The sequence below is a fragment of the Meles meles genome, chromosome 13, assembly GCF_922984935.1.
Source record: "Meles meles chromosome 13, mMelMel3.1 paternal haplotype, whole genome shotgun sequence".
In the NCBI taxonomy this organism is placed as follows: domain Eukaryota; kingdom Metazoa; phylum Chordata; class Mammalia; order Carnivora; family Mustelidae; genus Meles; species Meles meles.
The window spans coordinates 29,867,077-29,890,851 of NC_060078.1; the positions used below are offsets into that span (position 1 = coordinate 29,867,077).

General features: G+C 41.4%; 1 protein-coding gene across 3 annotated transcripts in view; it reads left to right on the plus strand.

Annotated features, from left to right (window-relative positions):
- Positions 1-6,104: 6,104 nt before the first annotated feature.
- Positions 6,105-23,775, plus strand: part of CCAR1 (cell division cycle and apoptosis regulator 1) — a 64,782-nt gene continuing 47,111 nt past the window's right edge. For 2 of the 3 annotated variants that reach the window (XM_046027085.1, XM_046027087.1), the window contains exons 1-4: positions 6,105-6,293; positions 7,361-7,483; positions 20,725-20,897; positions 21,548-21,592. In XM_046027085.1, the coding sequence (XP_045883041.1) occupies positions 7,411-7,483; positions 20,725-20,897; positions 21,548-21,592 (291 nt within the window). In that variant the 5' untranslated portion in view covers positions 6,105-6,293; positions 7,361-7,410. Of the gene's footprint in view, positions 6,304-7,360; positions 7,484-20,724; positions 20,898-21,547; positions 21,593-23,775 lie in introns of all 3 variants that reach the window. The other variant, XM_046027086.1, reaches the window with a different exon arrangement.

Consider the following 23,775-nt stretch of genomic DNA (forward strand, 5'->3'; position numbering starts at 1 on the left):
ACTTCTAAATGGATTGAAAACTTAAAAAAAAAATAAATAAATAAATAAAATTCTAGAAGAAACAATTATAGAATTTATTTTTTTTTTAATAATCAGAGTCGGAAAGGCCCTTCCCTCCCCCAACCCCAGAAATTCAGGGGCAATAAAAGAAAAATTTTATAAATTTTACTACATAAAAGTAAAAATTTCTGCACAGTAAAATGCTCCAAAATCCGAGTCAAAAATAATCAAAACAAAAATTAACAGAAGATTTTTAGGTGCTATGACAAAGGATTAAGATAATGAGCTCCCAAAAATTAACAGGAAAAAGATCACTGTCCAAATAGAAAAAGAACAAAAGAAATGAATACTGGTTACTAGAAAAGGAAATACAAGTGTTTCTTACACCTGTGAAAAGATAACTTCACTCATACTGAGAGAAATACTAATCAAAACTATATCAGAAAAAAAAAACCCAAAAAACAAAAAAACCCAAAACCAAAAAACAAAAACTATATCAGGCTACCAGAGAGGGCCATGAGAGCCATCATCTCCTTTTCTCCTTCTTTGTGCACTGAGATCTGGTATCTATTTTTCCACCTCATTCAAACTGAGCTAACATTATCCCCTTCCTTACTTTGGAAGTGTGAACTGTTGTGAAAGGAGGCCAGGCTGCTCCTGGAGAGGCTGAGAGGAAAGGAGAACCTTAGTAGCAGATATGTGAGTCAAGAGATCACCTTGAACAAGCCCGGAGCAGATGACTCCAGCTTCAGCGGCCATCTGACTACAAGCAAATGAGAGACCTTAAGCCATCACCATCTAGCTGAGCTCCGTCATCCCACAGAGGCAGCAGATACAAAGAAGTTGTTATTTTAAACCACTACATTTTGTGATAGTTTGTTACACAATAATAGATAATAGAAGCAGTGCTATTCACCTATGAGCAGGCTTAAAAATTTGAAAATAATACTATTTGGCAAGTGTTGGGGAAGATAGATGCTCTCATACATTGCTGATAGGAGTGTAAACCGGTATAAACTTATGGAAGTCAAGTTGGCCACATGTATTAAAATTGTAAATTCACAAGATCTGTGACCAAGCAATCCTACCTCTAGAAACGTATTCTACTGATACAATTTTACAAGAGGGAAATGAGCTAAATATGAGGTTGTTTATTGCAGCACTGCTTGAGGGCAAAAGATAAAAAAATCTCCTATGTAGGGGCACCTGGGTGGTTCGGTTGGTTAAGTGTCTGCGTTTGGCTCAGGCCATGATCTCAGAGTCCTGGGATCGAGCCCTGCATTAGACTCCCTGCTCAGTGGGCAGCCTGCTTCTCCTCCCTCTGCTGTTCCCTCTGCTTGTGCTTGCTCTCTCTCTTTCTTTGTCAAGTAAATAAATAAAGTCTTAAAAAAAAAAAATCCCCTACATGGGGGGTACCTGTCTGGCTCAGCCTGAGAACACGTGACTCTTAATCTCTGGATAGTGAGGGGCGCCTGGGTGACTCAATGGGTTAAAGCCTCTGCCTTCAGCTCAGGTCATGATCCCAGGGCCCTGAGATCGAGCCCCACATTGGGCTCTCTGCTCAGCAGGGAGCCTGCTTCCCTTCCCCTCTCTCTGCCTGCCTCTCTGCCTACTTGTGATCTCTGTCTGTCAAATAAATAAATAAAATCTTAAAAAAAAAAAATCTCTGGATAGTGAGTTCAAGCCCCACTTTGGGTGTAGAGCCTACTTTAAATAAATAAATAAATAAATAAATACCCCTTCCCATTAAAAAAATAAAAAGATATTTTTAAAAAATTTTATTAAGTAATCTCTACACCCAACGTGGGACTCAAGCTAAAACGCCATGATTAAGAGTTACGCACTCTACTGACTAAGCTAGCCAGGCACCCCATTAAAAAAAAAAAGGTTTTTTTGGGCGCCTGGGTGGCTCAGTGGGTTAAAGCCTCTGCCTTCGGCTCAGGTCATGATCCCAGGGTCCTGGGATCGAGCCCCACATCGGGCTCTCCGCAGGGAGCCCGCTTCCTCCTCTCTCTCTGCCTGCCTCTCTGCCTAGTGTGATTTCTGTCAAATAAATAAAGTATTAAAAAAAATTTTTTTTAAGTTTTTTTTAAAGATTTATTTATTTATTTTAGAGAAAGAGTGTGCACACACACACAAGGCAGTGGGGGCAGGAGCAAAGGGAGAGAATCTTTTTTTTTTTTTTTTTTTAAGATTTTACTTATTTATTTGAGAGATCACAAGTAGGCAGAGATGCAGGCAGAGAGAGGAAGCAATAGGCTCCCTGCTGCGCAGAGAGCCCAATGCGGGGCTTGATCCCAGGACTCCGGGATCATGACCTGAGTCGAAGGTAGAGGCTTTAACCCATTGAGCCACCCAGGTGACCCAAGAGAGAAAATCTTAAAGCAGTCTCCCAGAGGGGCATCTGGGTGGCTCAGTGGGTTAAGCCTCTGCCTTCAGCTCAGATCATGATCAAGGTGTTGGGATCAAGCCCCGCATCAGGCTCTCTGCTCAGCAGGGAGCCTGCTTTTCCCCTCTCTCTTTGCCTGCTCTCTGCCTACTTGTGATCTCTCTGTCAAATAAATAAAATAATAAAATCTTAATTAAAAAAAAAAAAAGACAGGCCTTAGGACCCATGAGATCATAACCTGAGCCAAACCAAGAGTTGGACACTCAACCGAGTCACCCAAGAGTTGCCCAAAAAAAGGTTTTTAAAAAATGGCTTACATACTCATAAATTGGGGATTGAGTAAACATACCATGGTAATTCATACAAAAAAATATTATTTGGCTGGCAAAAAAAATGGGAACACATTTTACATTCTGATATAGAAAAATTTACAAGATATATTATTTGAAATACAAGATACAGACTTTGTGTAAAAATGGGGAGAAAAGATGGGGTGCCTGACTGGATCAGTCAGTAGAGCACATGGCAACTGATCTCAGGACTATAAGTTCAAGCCCCATGTTGGTGTAGAGATTATTTAAAAGTAAAATCTTTGGGCACCTGGGTGGCTCAGTTGGTTGGGTGCCTGCCTTTCGGCTCAGGTCATGATCCCAGGATCCTGGGATTGAGTTCCACATCCGCTCCCTGCTCTGCAGGAGCCTGCTTCTCCCCCTCCCTCTGCTGATCCCCCTGCTTGTGCACTCTCTCTCTCTCAAATAAAATAAATAAAATCTTTAAAAAAATAAAAAAAAAATAAAAAAAAATCTTAAAAAATTTTTTAGTGGCACCTAGGAGGCTCAGTCAGTTAAATGGCTGCCTTTAGCTCGGGTCATGATCCCACAGTCCTGGCATCAAGCCCTGCACTGGGCTCTTTGCTCAGTGGAGAGCCTGCTTCCTTCTCTCCCTCCGTTTGCCGATCTGCTTGCTTGTACTATCTCTCTGCCAAATAAATAAATAAAACCTTTAAAAAAATGTTTGGGGGCACCTGGGCTCAGTTGGTTAAACAACAGTCTTCAGCTCCGTAGTGATCCTAGATGTAGTCCCACAACTGGCTCCCTGCTCAGCAGGAAGTCTGCCTCTCCCTCTGACTCTCCCCCTTCTCATGCTCTGTCTCTCTCTCATTCTCCCTCTCTCAAATAAATAAATAAAATCTTAAAAAAAAAATACTATCTGCCAAGAAGTAAAAAAATTCCAGGACAAGATGAATTCTATCAAATACTTAAAAAGGAATTCTTCTTTAGCATTTCTAAAAAGTGGAAAAAGGAATGCTTCCTAATTAATTCTATGAGTCAAGTATTACTCTCATACTAAAGCCAGTCAAAGACATCGCAAGAGGGGTACCTGTTAGGCTCAGTCACTAGAGCATGTGACTCTTTATCTCAGGGTCATAAGTTCCAGTCCCATGTTGGGTGTAGCGATGACTTAAAAAAAAATTGATTAAGAAGAACATTACAGGGGTGTCTGGGTGACTCAGTTAAGCATCCAACCCCTGGATTTGGCTCAGGTTCTGATCTCATGGCTCATGAAATGGAGCCCTGTGTTGGGCTCCAAACTCAGTGGGACTTTTCTTGGATAGTCTCTCCTTCGGCCCCTTCACTCACACTCTCTCTTAAATAAATAAATAAATAAATAGAGCTTCTGCCAGCCCCTCTTCCTAGTTGTGATTTCTCCCTGTCAAATAAATAAATAAATAAAATATTTAAAGATTGAAGCTTTCTCCCTAAATTCAGGAACAAGACAAGGATATCTGATCTCACCACTTTTCTTTTTTAAATGAAGATCTTGCCTTTTAAAAAAAAAATATTTTTATTTATTTATTTGACACAGAGAGAGAGCAAGAGAGGGAACAGAAGCACGGAGAGGGAGAAGCCGTCTTCCCGCCAAGCAGGGATCCTGATGCGGGGGCTCGATCCCAGGATCCTGGCATCAAGACCTGAGCAGAAGGCAGTTGCTGAACGACTGAGCCACCCAGGCACGCCCTCCCCCGCCCCCTGGTTTGTTTTTTTGTTTTGTTTTTTTAAGATTTTACTTATCTTTTTCACAGAGAGAGAGAGAGAGCGAGACAGGGAACACAAGCAGCAGGAGTGGGAGAGGGAGAAGCATGCTTAGGAAGCCTGCTGCAGAGCTCTATCCCAGGACCTTGGGACCAAGACCCCAGCCCAAGGCAGACACTTAAAGACTGAGCCACCCAGGCGCCCCTTCCACAACATTTTAAAAAGAAAGAGCTGAGGAGGATGTGGTGCATTACCTGTGGCAATTAGTGTAGCCCCTGGGAAAGAAGGTTGGCAATTTCTCAAAATTTAACTATGGAACTGCCATGTGAGCCAAAATTCCACTTCTGTGCATACATATATATACCTAACAGAATGGAAAACAAGAGTTCAAAAAGAACCTGTATGTGAATATTCACAGCCCCCTTATTCCTAACACCCCAGTGTGAAGACAACCTAAGCTATCACTTTAGAACAACTGGATAGTGCTCGCTTCCGCAGCACATATACTAAAAATAGAACAACTGGATAAAAAAAATGGTATTCACCATTTAAAGGATTAGTTTTAGCCATAAAATGTAATTAAGTGTGGATACTTGCTTCATGAACCTCAGAAAAAATAGTTAAGTTAAAGAAGCTGTAGAGCACACTTTTTAGGCAAACAGGCTCGAGCAATGGAATATACAAAGACCCAAAGGCCCACCTGACTGAATACAGAGGGGACCATCCCCGGATCCACCTAAAAATATCCATAGGTCCTAACTGGCCATCGGGCTACTTAACAACTAACCACAGTTACCATCGGGCTACTTAACAACTAACCACAGTTACTTTTGGAAACCAAAGTTACCACAGTTAGCCTTTCCTCTGCTCTCCAGTCGGTGGCTCCCTTGAGGTGTATTCAATAAACTTTTATCTCCTTTGTTCTGCCTCAGGGGGATTCTTTCACCAACCGCGCCATTGGCTTCCACCTGAAGGGGTCGTTCCACACTTGGGGGCCGATCAGATCCAGAGTTACCCCCTTTAGACACCACAAGAAACCAGACACAAAGGACCATATGCTATATAATTCTATTACTATTAAGTATCTAGGACATTCGAATCCACAGAGACAAAGACGATTAGTGGCTGTAAAAGGATGGCGGGAGCTGGAATGAAGGAGTGACTGCTTAAAGGGTAGGGGTTTCCTCTAACGGTTGAGGTGGTGATGGCTGTAGAAACTTATGACTGTACAAAGACCATTGGAGGAAAATAAAAAATAAAGGTCACTGAACTGTACAAAATATTTAAAACAGTGAATTACATGGTAAGTGAATTTTATCTCAATTAAAAAAAAACTTAGGAAGGTGGTACAGGGTATACTCATTCTTCTAAGTACTAGAGCTAGAAAAAAACAGAGAAAAGGCGAAAAAACACAAAATGGCGGCGGGCTGGTCGGATCACGTGACCTGCAATTCTTCCCTGCCCACCCTCTGAAAAGTCTTTTCTTCAGAGCTGGCGCAGAGACACTGGCGGCTCATTGTTATGGGAAGCCCAGGTAACCCTTCTCAAGCGCGCTGTAGCGCCGGCGGCTTAGTGAGCGTAGAGAGCGTATGGAAGTCTAGCTGGGGTGCGCGCACGTAAAACGTAAACCCGTAAGCGCCGTTCCTCGCAGAGATGCGGAGGAGGGGAGAGGCGTGGAGGAAGAGAGGGAAGTTGGCGCATGCGCTTAACTCTGACGGGTTTGAAATGGCTTCGGTGTTAGCCGGGACCCGATTCAGGTGAAGGTCTGTTCTTCGCGTTTGGAGCAGCGGGCGGCGGAGCCGGGGTCCTAACGTCCTATCGGATCCGCTGAAGGGCCAGGAGCGACCGTTTTGGTAGCACGGCGTCCGTAGGTCGGCGACGGTGGGGCTCTGGTGGGACTGGGGCGGGAGGGTTATGGTCCCTTTTGTGCGGGTCGGAGCAGGCCCCGCGCGGCAGCCCCTCCCCCACCGCCTCGTTTTTTCGGCCCCCCCCTCCCCACTCCTCGGTTCTTCAGGTACTCCCAGTGCCCCTCAGCCTCGGCTTGGCGGTTCTACAGGCACTGCCGAGCGCCATCTCTCACTTCAGAGTCGCTAAGCTTTAGCTTCCCGGCCTCCGGCCCAGGGCGTCGGGTGGTTGGCGGCGGCGCGGGTTTTGGGGGATAGAGGCTCTCTGCCCGGCCTGGGGGTTAAGGGGATCAGAGCTTTCGGTAGTCCTCTCTTGGCGCTTCGCCCAGTTTCGTGAGACGGAGGATTCAGCCTTCTCTGGTCTGCGTCCCGCGAGGAGCTGGGGCTGGAAGAAGATGGATGGCAGAGCTCTGGCCCTTCCGAGTCGCGGGGGGAGGGAGAGGGTGCGCGGGCTTAGATCTTGGCCTTTCCCGGCTTGATTTTGGGGGGAGGGGTCTTAGCGATTGTTCTTTAGGGGGCATCCGTTATTTTCAACCGTTTTTCCCCTCGAGGGAGGGGAGAAAGAAAAGGAGCCCCTCGGCCCCTCCCAACCCGAGAAAGTAAGATATTTAAATGCTAGTCTTAAATACTTTTATTCAGTGTCTCGTCCCAATGTCCGTTATTAGTTCCACCACTTTCAGTCCCCAACTGATTGCCAAAAGAAACACGCGGGTTCTATTTTCTTTGATCCTGAAACTGTGTACTTACTAAGAACTGGGTAGATAACAGCACATGGTTTTCTGTTAAAATGTGACAGTTTGTAGTCACGGAAAGAAGTGCCTTTCTTGTGAGCCTACCCCTAATATATTGAAATTTGGGGCTTTTGGTGAGCTGCTTGCTTGATGTAGAATTTTTTTGCTACATATTGGACGTTTATATATACCTCGTTATTTATACTAGAATCTAGGAAGATGTCCTTGACAAACATTTCTTTAATAACACTTTCATGATATTTATAATTTGAACTTTAAAATGTGGATTATTTTTCTTAATAGATTGCTGCTATAGAAGACAAACAAGTGGAGGTGTTTTTCCCTCTTTCATCATGGCTCAGTTTGGAGGACAGAAGAATCCGCCATGGGCTACTCAATTTACAGCCACTGCAGTATCTCAGCCAGGTCAGGCCACTGAACACATGTACTGTAAACTTGGGGGTTGGAGGAGGACGTGAGTTAGGCTCTGTGTGATATGGTAAAATGTTCCTAAGTGACGTGTCTTTTATTTGTGAAGCTGTTAAAAAATTGATGGATCAACTAGCACAAATCTCGTTTGCACAGCGGTTTGGATAGTTTATATAGTTTTTCAAACATTATATTGATTAACTTTTATTTGATTTCAGTAGGTTAGCAGCTACTCATTGATTATAGAGGTTATGTCATTTGGCATGTTAAGATGTCAGTATGCACATGGTATACTGAAAAATAAATGTATTAAAATTTTATATTTTATGAAAAATTATATATGACTGGTTTTCCGTTGTTGGAGTTTAAAGTGGAAAACCCAGTTCTAAAGAATTTATCAAGCAAAGGAGAAAGATAAATAGGTATAAAAGAGCAAATGAATATTTACATTTTCAAAATAAGGTCAACAGATAATGTCACTGAAAATGTATCAATAAGCTGCTTCTGTTTGCTTTAGGAATTTTTTTTTTTTTTAACCATTTGATTTAAGGTTTGAATCTTAGATAAGTATCCCAAGGATTCTACAGTATGAATTTCAGTTTCATTGGGTACCCCGAAAAGTTGCAGCTTTTCCTGTTAATTTGAGTATATGTTTTATTTATGACATCTCTAATACTGGTTCTTTACTGCCTTTTACTTAAAATGTCTATTTTAGTAATTCAGGGTCAGTTACAGAGACCCTATGACCTTCTGACTGGGTGTTATAAAATTTGGTGGACATGATTATCTTGTTAAGTAGGGGACCTTTCTTCGTAAGTTGATACTTTGGAGTTTTTATTTTTGTTACTTTTCATTTGCGGGTTTAAATGGTCAGTTCTCCAGGCAACAAGAGATTATGAAATAATAGTTATAGATTATATTTAATTCAGATCCAGGTGGTACTTTATGTTAAATAATGGAAGCTCTGGTGTTGACTTAGTTTTTTTCTTTAAAGATTTTATTTATTTATTTATTCATGAGAGACAGAGAGAGGAAGAGGCAGAGGGAGATGCAGACTCCCTGTCGGGCAGGGAGCCTGATGCGGGGCTCCATCCCAGGACCTGGGATCATAACCTGAGCCGAAGGCAAATGCTTAACCAATTGAGCCACCCAGGGGCGCCTGGGTGGCTCAGTGGGTTAAAGCCTCTGTCTTCAGCTCAGGTCATGATCCCAGGGTCCTGGGATCGAGCCCCACATCGGGCTCTCTGCTCCACAGGGAGCCTGCTTCCTCCTCTCTCTCTGCCTGCCTCTCTGCCTAGTTGTGATTTCTCTCTGTCAAATAAATAAAAAAAAATTAAAAAAAAAATTAAAACCAATTGAGCCACCCAGGTGCTCCTTGACTTAGTTTTGAAATGGGAATTGTCAATAGTTACCCTGTGTCCAGAAGCAAGTCCTATGACTTGTATTTTGGTCAACTAAACATGTTTTACCTGGCTTTTTAAACATATAATTTGCTTTGTTTATTTAAAACAAGGTCAGGAACATAATATTCTGAGTGACATTTGTTTTTGAATGATTTTTATTTATTTATTTGATAGAGCAAGAGAGTAGGAGCAAGGGTTGGGGGAAGCAGGCTTCCCACTGAGCTGGGAGCCTGATAAACCTGATGTGGTGCTAGATCCTAGAACCCTGGGATCATGACCTGAGCCAAAGGCAGATGCTTAACTGACTGAGCCACCCAGGCATCTCTATAATTTAAGTTGATAACTATATTGTTCCAGTTAAACAGCTCTTCAGGGGGAATCCTGTTGTCTATAGCTCTTAACATTTGTATTGTGGGGTGCCTGGCAGGCTCAGTTGGTTGGGCGACTGCTCAATGATCTCAGCATCCTGGAATAGAGCCCTTGTAGGGCTCTCTGCTCAGCAGGGAGCCTGCTTCTTCCTCTCCTCCCCACTCATGCTCGCTTTTGCTATCTCTGTCTCTCAAATAAATAGATAAAATATTTTTTAAAAATTTATTGTAATTACTTAAATTCATGTTATACTTTTTTTTGTCTTTATTTTAAGATTGAGCAGAGAAGACACCTGATGTTCATGAAAATTATCAAACACAAAGTCAGTAGTAAATATAGGTCTCCATTTTTGGCAAGAGTCCAAACATAAATAATGGGATTTGTGTAAACAGAGCTTTTATTTGTGCTGTAGGAAATTTTTATGGGTTTTCTTAGACCTTGCTGTTAATCACTTTTTCCAAATCCAGTTTTATTGATGTATCATAACTTCAGTAAGTAGGCCAACTGTTTTGTTAGCATGTGTCTCAGCTTTCCTGTAAAAATCCTGGAGAAGGTTCTAAAGAGAACTCTCTAAGTGATACTATTTTTATTAAGATGTTTATTTTTCAGGTGCTCTATTTCAGGCTGCTTCTTCAAAGCTTGCTGTTTACTTCATCCTAAAGCCTTATTTGTGACTAATCTTCTCATCTTATTAGCTGATTTTCAGAGCCACACAGATTTCTGTAAAAGTTAAATTTTCAGTCCTGAGGCAATTAAAATGAGTTTTATTTTCATCTCATCTAAATGGAGAATTTTTTTTTTCCAAGTAATCTCCACACCCCAACATGGGACTTGAACTTGCAACCCTGAGATCAGGAGTCACATGCTCCACTGGTTGAGCCAACTAGGTGCCCGTGAAATAGAGAACATTCTAACCTAATTATAGTACCTCAAGTTTTCTCCTAGTAGCTTCAAGTACAATTTGAGAAAAAATTTCAGCGAAGGATTTATAAGGACTTAATTGGGGCAATAGTGTAGATGCTGGTTTTTTATTCTATCAAAAAAAAAAAAATGCACCCTTTGAACTATTCCAGATATGTTACTGTCAGAGAGTCCGATGTGGGGCTTGATTCCAGGACTCTGGGATCATGACCTGAGCCGAAGGCAGAGGCTTTAACCCACTGAGCCACCCAGGCGCCCCCAAAAATTTATTTTTATTTTTGGGGGCCTGGTTGGCTCATTTGGTTAAGGTTAAGATTAAGGGTTAAGGTTAATCCCCTGCTCTGCAGGGAGCCTGCTTCTTCCTCTCTTCTTCCTGTCCCTCTGCCTGCCACTCCCCCTGCTTGTGCTCTCTCTCTGTCAAATGAATAAATCTGCTTAAAAAATAAAAATAAGCTTTATTAATTTAAAAATTTTTAAATTTAAATAATTCAAATTTTTAAATTTAAATAAAATTTATTTTCATTTTATGTGCTTGAACTCATGAAACCAAGATCAAGAGTTGCATGGTCCACTCTTTTTTTTTTTTTAAGATTTTATTTATTTATTTCTTTGACAGACAGATCACAAGTAGGCAGAGAGAGAGGAGGAAGCAGGCTCCATGCTGAGCAGAGAGCCCAATTCGGGGCTCGATTCCAGGACCCTGAGATAATGATCTGAGCTGAAGGCAGAGACTTTAACCCACTGAGCCACACAGCTGCCCCTTTTTTTTTTTTTAAGATTTTATTTATTTGAGAGAGAGAGAAAAGTGAGAGAGAGCATGAGCCAGGAGAAGGTCAGAGGGAGAAGCAGACTCTCCGTGGAGCTGGGAGCCTGATGCAGGACTCAGATCTCAGGACTCAGGGATCATGACCTGAGCTGAAGGCAGTTGCTTAACCAACTGAGCCACCCAGGCGCCCTGCATGTTCCACTCCTTAGCCACCCAGGTGCCCCACCGATTGAATCTTTAACTCTTCGATTAATTATAATAGTTTGTAGGTTTGACTCAAAACATTTGCATTTGTATCTGTATGTAATCATAATAATATTGAAATGTGGGGAATGAATTAGCATATTCTCCCCTGTTTCTTTTGGACCATTTGTAAAATGACTGCATTCTGGTTATAGAGAAACATGAACTACTTTAGGAGTTAAAACTATAGTTATAATGTTCTTTTCAACAGACAACTGAAGCTAATGGCAATACAGTTGTTTTATTTTTTTAATTTTTTAAAGATATTTATTTATTTATTTGACAGACAGAGACCATAAGTAGGCAGAGAGGCAGGCAGAGAGAGCGGAGGAAGCAGGCTCCCCGCTGAGTAAGAGAGCCCGATGCAGGGCTCGATCCCAGGAGCCTGGGATCATGACCTGAGCTGAAGGCAGAGGCTTTAACCCACTGCCACCCAGGTGCCGCAATACAGTTGTTTTAAATATGACTCCATTTTTCCTGCCTCTTTGTTCTGGCCCAGTTGTCATCATTTAAAACCACAGCCTCTTGAATCAGCAGCTCAGATTGTTAAATTCCAAAATTCATGGTCTTTTTCAAACAAATAATAGCTGATATACTGTGTATACTTCACTTACATTAGTTACGCTTTAATGGACTTGAATATTTACAACTCATTTAGTAGGAAAAGATTGCTCCCAGTATTGGTTTAAGCCTGTTTAAACACTGCTTGTGCTAGTAGTAGCAAATAGTCTGTAAAACATTTTTCTAAGAGTAAAAAAATACACATAAAATCTTTTTTTTTTAATATTTTATTTATTTGTCACAGAGAGATATCACAAGTAGGCAGAGAGGCAGGCAGAGAGAGAGGGGGAAGCAGGCTCCCTGCTGAGCAGAGAGCCGGATGTGGGGCCCAATCCCAGGACCTGGAGATTATGACCTGAGCCAAAGGCAGAGAGGCTTAACCCACTGAGCGACCCAGGCGCCCCTACACAAGGAATCTTTATTTATTTATTTATTTATTTGACAGAGAGAGATCACAAGTAAATAGAGAGGCAGGCAGAGAGAGAGAGAGAGAGAGAGGGAAGCAGGCTAGGCTCATTGTTAATGGATACTTTCCCCCCTCAAGTAAGTATGCCTTACTTGTGCTCTTATCCAGTGGTAGCTGCATTAACATCAAACTATGGGGCACCTGGGTTGCTCAGTTACAGGCCTGCCTAAGCACCTGCCTTCAGCTCAGGTCATGATCCCAGGGTCTTAAGATCGAGCCCCACAGGGGGCGCCTGGGTGGCTCAGTGGGTTAAAGCCTCTGCCTTCGGCTCAGGTCATGATCCCAGGGTCCTGGGATCAAGCCCCACATCCGGCTCTCTGCTCCGCAGGGAGCCTGCTTCCTCCTCTCTCTCTGCCTAGTTGTGATTTCTCTCTGTCAAATAAATAAAATATTAAAAAAAAAAAAAAAAAGATCGAGCCCCACATTGGGTTCCCTGCTTAGTGGTAGGGAGCCTTTTCTCCCTCTGCCACTCCCCTGCCTTGTGTTCTCTCTCTGTCTCAAATAAATAAAATCTTAAAACCAAAACAAAACTACGAAGCCCTAAGTACTAAGTGCCCCATCTCTCTATCCTAACTTTTCTTTTTTTCTCTCCCTGTCCTAACTTGAGCATGCAGCTTTGAGGTTTTGGACTTTATTTCAGGATGACTCATCTTAATAAAGATAAAAGGTAATAAGGATTTTTAAATTTAACAGTGAGTTAATGTGAGTTAAGATTAAGGGACAACAGAAAAGGGACAGGCTTCTCTTTTGTGTTTTATTTTTTATTTTTTTCTCTTTTGTGTGTGTTTTTTTTTTTTAAAGATTTTATTTATTTATTTGACAGAGAGAGATCACAAGTAGGCAGAGAGGCAGGCAGAGAGAGTGAGAGGGAAGCAGGCTCCCTGCCAAGCAGAGAGCCCGATGCGGGACTCAATCCCAGGACCCTGAGATCATGACCTGAGCCAAAGGCAGCGGCTTAAACCACTGAGCCACCCGGGCGCCCCTCTCTTTTGTGTTTTAATGGTGTGTTCACTGGTTGGTAATCAGTAAAAACTGCTAGTATGTCATAACACAAGTGTGTTTCAGTCATATGAAACTGATTTTACATTCTAGAAAATGATACATAATTTACATTTGTCTTAAAGATTTAAGAAAACTTTGGGGCGCCTGGGTGGCTCAGTTGTTAAGCATCTCCCTTCGGCTCAGGTCATGATCCTGGGGTTCTGGGATGGAGCCCTGCATTGGGCTGTCTCTTCAGGGGGGAGCCTGCTTCTCCCTCTCCCACTTCCCCTGCCTATGTTCCCTCTCTTGCTGTGTCTCTCTCTGTCAAAAAAATAAAATCTTTTAAAAAGATTAAAGAAAAATTAGTCCTTAGGTTTACTTGTTTACCTGGTAGCCTGTGGTCATCTAGGACTCATTTCATTGGTTTGTCTCTGGAAGTATTGATACACAGTGATAAGCATATCTTTTAGAAGGGTCACAAGACCTTCAACAATCATGTTGAATTAGGTATAGATATATGAACAGACTATTTTGTTGTGGATAATTGGAAAAGATCTCCATTCGACAAGTGTTTGGCCACTTAGGTGGAGAGAAAGATTAAATCAAGGATTGATACTTTTATGATATGCAAATTATAGGATTATCTTGCAGAATATTGATGATAATTCACAAATACTCAAGGATAGTTTCTCAGATAGCCACAAAAAAGGAGTATTAATAACGAAATATACTTTATTGGAGTAAGTCTAAAATAAGAACGATTTATTTTATTTATTTTTATTTATTTGATAGAAAGCAGGGGGACAGCAGTGAGGAAGGGAGAAACATTCCCTGATGAGCAGGGAGCCCTATGGGGGGCTCAATCCCAGGACCTGAGATCATGACCCAAGCAGAAGGCAGATGCTGAACCATCCATCTGTGCCACCCAGGTGTCCCTAAAATAAGAATTTTTTTTTTTAATATTTAATTTATTTATTTGACAGAGAGACAGCCAGAGAGGGAACACAACCAGGGGGAGTGGGAGAGGGAGAAGCAGGCTCCCTGCTGAGCAGGGAGCCTGATGGGGAACTTGATCCCAGGATCATGACCTGAGCCGAAGGCAGATGCTTAACTACCCAGGCACCCAACAGTTGGCTTCCACTCAACATCTGACTGTTAGTAGTTTTTTTTTTTTTTTTTTTTTTTTTTAGATTTTATTTATTTATTTGTCAGAGCACAAGAGGGGGGGGTGGCATGCAGAGCAGGCAGAGGGAGAAGCAGGCTCCCCACTGAGCAAGGAGCCAGACGCTCGCGACTCAATCCCAGAATCCCAGGATCATGACCTGAGCTGAAGGCATTGACAGTCATATTTAACTGACTGAGCCACCCAAGCATCCCTGTTAGTAGTTTTTTGTTTGTAGTTTTTTTTTTTTTTTTTTTAAGATTTTATTTATTTATTTATTTATTTGACAGAGATCATAAGTAGGCAGAGAGAGAGGAGGAAGCAGGCTCCCTGTTGAGCAGAGAGCCCGATGCAGGGCTCGATCCCAGGACCCTGGGATCATGACCTGAGCCGAAGGCAGAGGCTTTAACCCACTGAGCCACCCAGGCGCCCCTGTAGTTTGTTTTTAAAGATTTTATTTATTTGGGGCACCTGAATGGCTCAGTCAGTTAAGCATGGTATTTGACCTCGGCCCAGGTCTTGATCTCAGGGTCGTGAGTTCAAGCCCTGCATTGGGCTCCACGCTGCGTGTGAAGCTACTTAAAAAAAAATTTTTTTTAAAGATTTTACTTTTAGAGAAGAGGGGGTGTAAGCTCATGTGTGTGGTGGGGGAGGGGCAAGCAGACTCCATACTGAGGGCACAGCCCTAAGTGGGGCTCTGTCTTACAACCCTGAGATCATGACCTGAGCCAAAACCAAGAGTCAGACACTTAACTGAGCCACCCAGGTACCTAGAGATACTTTATTTTCTCTTCTAAATCCAAAGGCTAGTTTTAAAAATTGAATGTCACTTTGTCTGATTCACAGAAACATTAATGTTTAATTTCGTTTTCAATGTCGAAGAATAAAAACTTGCAATTGAACACTGAGTAAGCCACATGTTTAGGTAATATTTCATAAAAATTTTTTTGTTTTGTTCTGTTTTGTTTTTGTTTTTTTTTTAATAAAAGTCTTATGATAAAATATATAGCACCTAAATTTTCAGTGGCATATATAGGCTATTAATACATGTTCCGAAATCGGGTAGTTTACATCAGTTCTGAGGTTTTTTGTTTTAAATTTATTCATTTCAGGATAAAACTACACACCCAGTGTGGGGCTCGAAATCACAGTGCCAAGATCAAGAGTCACATGCTTCTCCAACAGAGCCAACCAGGCACCCCCTGAATTAACTTCTAATATAAAAGAGAACTGAGCTTTATACTTTTTCTGTGCTACTGTAGTTTTCCTTCTACTCATTTTAGTGTTTCACTTTATACTGTTTTCATTTTTCTTCCAAAATCTTTGAATGGTAATTCTACAATGCAAAATTTGGGGAGAAATGATAATTAGAAAATATATAAATGACAAACTTATGACTAAGTGTTGATCCAGTCAATAACTGCTAATTCATTTGAATGGAATGTTTCTTTTTTTTCCCTCTATAAGCTCTACATTTAATGTGGGGCTTGAACTCATGACCCTGAGATTGAGAGTTGCAAGCTGTACTGACTAAGCCAGACAGGCACCCCATATTCTTTTTTTTTTCCCCTTAAGATTTTAATTTTAGGGGCACCTGAGTAGCTCAGTGAGTTGATCCTCTGTCTTCAGCTTGGGTCATGATCTCAGGGTCCTGGGATTGAGCCCCACATCGGGCTCTCTGCTCAGTAGGGAGCCTGCTTCCCTCTCTCCCTCTTTCTGCTGCCTCTCTGCCTACTTGTGATCTCTCTCTCTCTCTGTCAAATAAAATCTTTAAAAAAAAAAAAAAGATTTTATTTCAGAGAGAGAGCACAGGGGAGGAGCAAGAGCAGGGAGAGGGAGAGAAAATCTCATGCAGGACTCTGCACCACGCAGTGGGGGGTCAATCCCACAACCTGAGGTGAAGTCAGGAGTCAGACTCTCTGTTGACTAGACGCCCCTGCCACTGAATTTTTTTTTTTTAATATTTTATTTATTTGACAGAGAGAAATCACAACTAGGCAGAGAGGCAGGCAGAGAGAGAGGAGGAGGCAGGCTTCCTGCAGAGCAGAGAGCCTGATGCAGGGCTCGATCCCAGGACCCTGGGATCATGACCTGAGCTGAAGGCAGAGGCTTTAACCCACTGAGCCACCCAGGCGCCCCTCTACCACTGTATTTTTAATCATCAAGACTTCAGTATTATCTTAAAGCCTTGTGTCTGTATATGCTTCCCTGTGTATGAATGGCTTACATAGATAGGACACTGTATGGTGGTCCTAGAAAAAGAATGCCATCAACAGATCAACTAATTGTACTTCCTTTCATTAGGAATATTTTATTCCAAGGCCCTAGGCTATTGGTAGTTAATTTGTGGAGATTCAGAAATTATATGCGGATTTTCATCTGTGTGTGGAGGCCAAGAACCTTTAACTCCCATGTTGTTTAGGGGTCACCTGTAATTTTGTTGTAGTTTCTAATTCATCACACTGTTAATAGTAGAAGACAGATGTGTCTATCATCCTATCTACTTAATGCTAGACTGCTTGCTGTATGATGCCAGTTTTCAGAACACCTAATGTAATAGGAGAAAAGAGTTTGTGTTACTTTCTTAGTTCTGAAAATTGGTACCAACAGAATGAAACAGCAGATCTGAGGTCAGAGCTCAGGTGGGTGAAGGAGTTGGGTTATGTTATGATATTTGAATCATGGATGTTACTCTGTCAGATGTATACCATGCCAATCTTAGAATTTAAGGTACTATTTTTTCCTATGGTCTTTATTTTGTGTTTAGTGAGTATTTTGCTTCTCTTATCCTAGAACAGTACTTCTTAACCTTTTTGGTCTATAATTCTCTTGAAAATTGATGAGAGCTTTGAACTTCTCTCATCTGTAGTTTTGCTTATAATTTTAAAAGGTTAACAGGATCCACTGATTAGAACCTCTGTCCTAGATTTCAGTACCTTTTCCATTATTCTCATTGTAGTTAACCTCATTTTGAACTTACGCTGGTATTAAGATATTCTCTACTTCTATTTAAATTCATTTAGTTAGGGCACCTGGGTGGCTCAGTGGGTTAAGCCGCTGCCTTTAGCTCAGGTCATGATCTCAGGGTCCTGGGATCGAGTCCTGCATTGGGCTCTATGCTCAGCAGGGAGCCTGCTTCCCTCTCTCTCTCTCTGCCTGCCTCTCTATCTACTTGTGATCTCTCTCTGTCAAATAAATAAATAAAAAATCTTAAAAAAAAATAAATTCATTTAGTTAGTCCTGGTTTCCTCTTTCTGCTGTCTGTGATATCTGACTTTCCTTAAAAATAAGAAAAGATGCTCTCTGCTCGGCAGGGAGCCTGCTTCCTCCTCTCTCTGCCTGCCTCTCTGCCTACTTGTGATCTCTCTCTGTCAAATAAATAAATAAAATCTTAAAAAAAAAAAAAAAGAAAAGATGAATGTGGTAAGGACTTAAAGCATTTAGAAATTTTTGCCTGCCTTAGACTATTAATTTTTTAAAAATCAGTATTTTTTACAGAGAGTAATTTGTAATTTACAAGAACTACAAACATATTTTCTGGGATTTTGGTTTTGCTTTATTTTGTTGTTGGTTTTATTTTTGAATAAAATTTGTCTGGGGGTACATGCGTGGCTCAGTGGGTTAATAAGCCTCTGCCTTCGGCTCAGGTTATGGTCTCAGGGTCCTGGGATCAAGCTCTGCATCAGGCTCTCTGTTCTACTTGTGAAGCCCCTCTTTCTGCCTGCCTCTCTGTCTACTTTTGATCTCTCTCTCTCTCTGTTAAATAAATAAAATCTTAAAAAATAAATAAATAAGATTAGTCTGAACTTTATTTTTTAATTTATTTGACAGAGAGAGAGAGATCACAAGTAGGAGGAGAGGCAGGTAGAGAGGAGGGGGAAGCAGGCTCCCTGCTGAGCGGAGAGCCCAATGGGAGCTCTGTCCAGGACCCTGAGGTCATGACCTGAGCCAAAGGCAGAAGCTTAACACACTGAGCCACCCAGGCGCCCCCTACTCTGAACTATTAAACAACTGATTATGAACATTGTACTTCTAAAGATTTTCTGGGATATTCTAGACTAGGTGCTTCAGTTAATTCATTAACATTTTCTGTTCTGTTCTTACAAAGGAAAATATTGTTCTTTTTATAAGGTGGTTAACTAGTAATTATAGAGCAGCATTTTTTGAGGTTGTTTTCAGATACAAGCAAGATGCTTTGGAAAAGGGAGTGTTCCATGTGTAAATATTGCTTTTATGGCAATCTTTTGGGATTCAGAATGCTGAGTTGGCATATTAAAGGTTCTGAGAAATCCTGCAGTAAAAATATGTGCTTAATTCACTGTTTCCTGAACTTTTAAGTAAGCTCTTTGACCATTGTAGGTCTTAAACTCGTGACCCTGTGATCAGGAGTTGCATACTCTAGCAGCTGAGCCAGCCAGGTGCCCCTGTTCCCTCAGCTTTTTAAACCTTGGGCCCTTTTTTTATTTGTTTTCCGACTTTAATGTGCTGTGGAGCTAGTCATTGTATCAGGAGATAGAATTTTTTTTTTTTTTAAGATTTTTATTTATTTATTTGACAGAGATCACAAGTAGGCAGAGAGGCAGGCAGAGAGAGGAAAGGAAGCAGGCTCTCTGCTGAGCAGAGAGCCCGATGCGGGGCTCGATCCCAGGACCCTGGGATCATGACCTGAGCCAAAGGCAGAGGCTTTAACCCACTGAGCCACCCAGGCGCCCCAGGAGATAGAATTTTAAGAACAGTAGTGCTGCACTGCAGTTTTTATGTATTTTATTTATTTTTTATTTTTATTATTTATTTTAAAAATTTTATTTATTCATTAGAGAGAGAGAGGGAGAGAAAGCACAAGCAGCGGGAGGGAGAAGCAGGCTCCCCCGAGTTGTGAACCTGACATGGGGCTGGATCCCAGGACCTGGAGATCATGACCTGAGCCAAAGGCAAACACTTAACAACTGAGCCACCCAAGTGCCCCCCCTTACACTGCAGTTTTTAGTTGATTGCTTTTTTGCATTCAGTGGAATTGTATGAAAACATCAAGTAAAATCTTCCTCATGTTTCCTGAGCTTTTTCAGCATACATTAAACATTAAACATTAAGTACCTAATTTATCATTCCAAGACCTCTAAGTTTGGTTTAATCAAATTACAGTTTCTGGGTTTTTTTTTTTAAAGATTTTATTTATTTGACAGAGATCACAAGTAGGCAGAGAGGCAGGCAGAGAGAGAGGGGGAAGCAGGATCCCTGCTAAGCAGAAAGCCCAATGTGGGGCTCGATCCCAGGAACCTGAGATCATGACCTGAGCCACCCAGGTGCCCCGCAAATTATAGTTTTAAGTCACTATTGTTAATCTTGTCTCATTGTCCCATATAGTAGTGCACTAAAATTAAAAACTTTTTGTGCTCCCTCTCTGCTCATGCTCTGTTTCTCACTTTCTCTCTCACAGAAATAAGTAAAACCTTAAAAAAAAAGGCAAAAGCTGCTTTGGTCTGTTTCTTAGTATTTAAATCTTTAATGCAGGGGCGCCTGGGTGGCTCAGTGGTTTAGGCCACTGCCTTCGGCTCGGGTCATGATCTCAGGGTCCTGGGATCGAGTCCCGCGTCGGGCTCTCTGCTCGGCAGGGAGCCTGCTTCCCTCTCACTCTCTCTGCTTGCCTCTCTGCCTACTTGTGATCTCTCTCTGTCAAATAAATAAATAATAAAAAAAAAATAAATAAATCTTTAATGCAATGTAAACATATGAAAATTTTGTTCAGTGGGAAGTTTTAGGGTGGATCACTTTCAGTAACACTGTCTTCAATATGTGATTCTCATCTATTGGAGATAAAACAGTAAATTCAAGAGAAGTATAGTAGGACAGTTTATTTTCTCTTTTTCCTAAAAATACTTCTTGAGAGTACTTTAGTCTCTTGGTCTAGGTAAGGTTGATTGTGTTCATTATGTAGTTTAATTTTATAGAATAATGTCTTCTTATATCTATTATGATATGAAAATTTAGTATAAAGCCACTGGGATCTCAGGAGGCACTTGAGTCAATTACATTTATTTATTTATTTATTTATTTATTTTTAAGATTTTATTTATTTGACAGAGACATCGAGAGAAGGAACACAAGCAGGAGGAGTGGGGGAGGGAGAAGCAGGCTTCCCACTGACTGGGGAACCCGATGCCGGGCTTGATTCCAAAACCCTCGGATCATGACCTGAGCCACCAGGTGCCCTGAATCAATTAAATTTAACAAGCATTACTGGAATTTTGCTTTAGGTTTTTAACTGGACAATGGCAGAACATAATTCATAACTTAGCCCTTACGGAAAACTCCTAGAAAGGATCCGAATAATGATTTTTTTTTTTCTTTTCCTTTTTAATCTCTTAGCTGCGTTGGGTGTTCAACAGCCATCACTCCTTGGAGCATCTCCTACCATTTACACACAGCAAACTGCATTAGCAGCAGCAGGACTTACCACACAAACCCCAACAAACTATCAGTTAACTCAGACTGCAGCCTTACAGCAACAGGCTGCAGCCGCAGCAGCTGCATTGCAACAGGTGAGTCTTCCCTGGGTTTCAGTGTGTGGCATAGTAAACCATCATATCTGAGTAGCCAGATAATTTTAAAGAATTAATAGTTGTGGAGTTTTGTTCTGTTGGGGTTTTTTTTTTTTTTTTTTTTTTAAGATTTATTTATTTGAGAGAGTGAGCATGTGCACACGCATGCACACAAATGCACATGGTGGAGGGGCAGAGGGAGAGGGAGAATCCCAAACAGACTCTGTGCTGAGCATGGAGCCTAAGGTGGGGCTGGATCCCAGGTCCCTGAGATCATGACCTGTGCTGAAACCAAGAAATTTAACTAACTTTGCCACGCAGGCACCCCAATAATTGTGCGTTTTTTATTATGCTTATTGTTTTTTTCATGTAATAAAAATTATATGTGCCTAAGACATACAGAACAGTACAGTTGCACAGTCAAAATTCATAAAACTGGCAGTTCTTATACCTCAGTTACTTGAATAAAATTCAGTTCTTAATTCCTGAGTATAAGAAATCATCATTTTGGTTTATTTTAGTAAACTTTAGTTGTTCCACAAAATTTCTTTATAGTGTGATTTTGTTTATGTATTTGTATGTATGTATATCACTTCTTGAGAATGACTAAAACTGACTTCATATTTTTCTTTGAAAAATTTTTTTTCCAGCAATATTCACAACCTCAGCAGGCCTTGTATAGTGTCCAACAACAGGTTAGTTTATATTTTCCGTGTTAAAAACTGATATAAAAAAATAATTTGTCCCAGATTCAGTTTATATGGATTTTATTTCCTGTCTGCTACATTAATGTATGATTTGAATTCTTTGGGGGTGGGCTAAATGAGATAGGCAAAAAGGAATGTCTCCGAGGGAGAGGACGATAGAAGAGAGGTCCTGAAAATCCCAAATCCTCAATTAATAACCAGTCTTTGTCACATGTTTCTTCCTTTCCTTTCTCCCTCATTTCTTTCTTGCTTTCTTTCAGAGATTGATTCATTTATGTATTTGAGAGAGAGTATGAGGAAGAGGGGAAGATCATAGTGAGAGGGAGAGGCAGACTCCCCACTTAGCAGGGAGCCTGACACTGGGCTGGATCCCAGGACCCCAGGATCAGGACCAGAGCTTAAGGCAGATGCTTAATTAACTGAGCCACCCAGGTGCCCTGTCACATGTTTCTTGGAAAGAATCACTGTATTACTGAAAATCTTTGAACCAGGTCATCTGTGTGGAACATCTACCCCTACTGTGCTGTACTAGACCACATAAGAAAATGAAAAGATCCTTTTTCCCATTTGAAGCCTTAATGCTAGATAGACCATTGGCTTTAAGCCTTTATTTATTTATTTATTTTTTACAAAGATTTTATTTATTTATTTATTTGACAGACAAAGATCACAAGTAGGCCGAGAAGCAGGCAGAGAGGGGGGAAGCAGGCTCCCTGCCAGGACCCTTAGATCATGACCTGAGCTGAAGGCAGAGGCTTTAACCACTGAGCCACCCAGGCGCCCCAAGCCTTTATTTTTTATTTTCATTTATTTTTTTTTAGAGTGAGAGCGTGCACGGGGGAGAGAGGCAGAAGGAGAGAGAGAAAGATAATCTTAAGCAGGCTCCAAGTCCAGCATGGAGCCCCATGTAAGGCTCAGTCTTACAACCTTGAGATCATGACCTGAGCCAAAATGAAGAGTTAGATGCTTAGGGGCGCCTGGGTGGCTTAGTCGTTAAGCAGCTGCCTTCGGCTCAGGTCGTGAGTCCAGAGTCCTAGGATCGAGCCCCACATCGGGCTCCCTGCTCGGCGGGAAGCCTGCTTCTCCCTCTCCTACTCCCTCCGCTTGTGTTCCCTCTCTCGCTGTTTTCTCTCTCTCTCAAGTAAATAAACAAAATCCTAAAAAAAAAAAAAAAAAGGTGCTTAACTGACTGAGCCACCTAGGCCACCCCTACTTTATTTTTTTTAATCTTTTAAGTTTTTTGAGTGGAAGCTTTATGCTCAGCATGGGGCATAAGCTCAAGACTCTTGAGATCAAGAGTTGCATGTTCTACCAACTGACCCAGCCAGGCACCCCATGAACCTCTATTTTTTAACTTTATTATTTTTAAGATTTTACCTATTTTATTAGAGTGGGAGGGAAAGGGAGAGGGAAAAATAGATTCCCCACTGAACGTGGGGCTGGATCCTGGGACCTGGAGATCATGACCTGAGCTGAAGACAGATGCTCAACTGACTGAGCCACCCAGGTGTCCATTGTTTTGTTTATCTTAAGATTCTGCTTATGAGTGGAATCCTACAGTATTTCTTGCTCAGGCTGACATATTTCTCTTTGCATAATACCCTGTAGGTCCATCTGTATTGTCTCAAATGGCACAGGCTCATCCTTTTTATGGCTGTATAATACTCCATTGCATGTGTGCATGTGTACACCCTCCAGGTTTTCCTTATCCATTTATCTATTGATGGACAGGTTGCTTCCACGTCTTGGCTATTGTAAATAATGTGGTAAACATAGGGATACATCATTTAAATTAGCGTTTTTTTCTCTTTGGGTAAATATCCAATGGTAGAATTACTGGGTTATATGGTATTTCTGCTTTTGATTCTATGAGGAACCTCTACAATGTTTTCCACAGTGGCTGTACCAATTTACATTCCACCAAAAGTACTTGAAGGTTTTTTCTCCACATCTTGCCAAACACTTGTTTCTTGTGATTTTGGCTTTAGCTATTCTGACAGGTGTCAGCTATTCTGACACTTCATTGTGGTTTTGATTTGCATTTCCCTGGTGATGGCATGATGTTGTGCACCTTTTCATGTTTCTCTTCTCGATCTGTATGTCTGCTTTTGAACAGTGTCTGTCCATTTCCTGTACCCATTTTTTAATTGGGTTGTTTCTTGGTGTAAGAT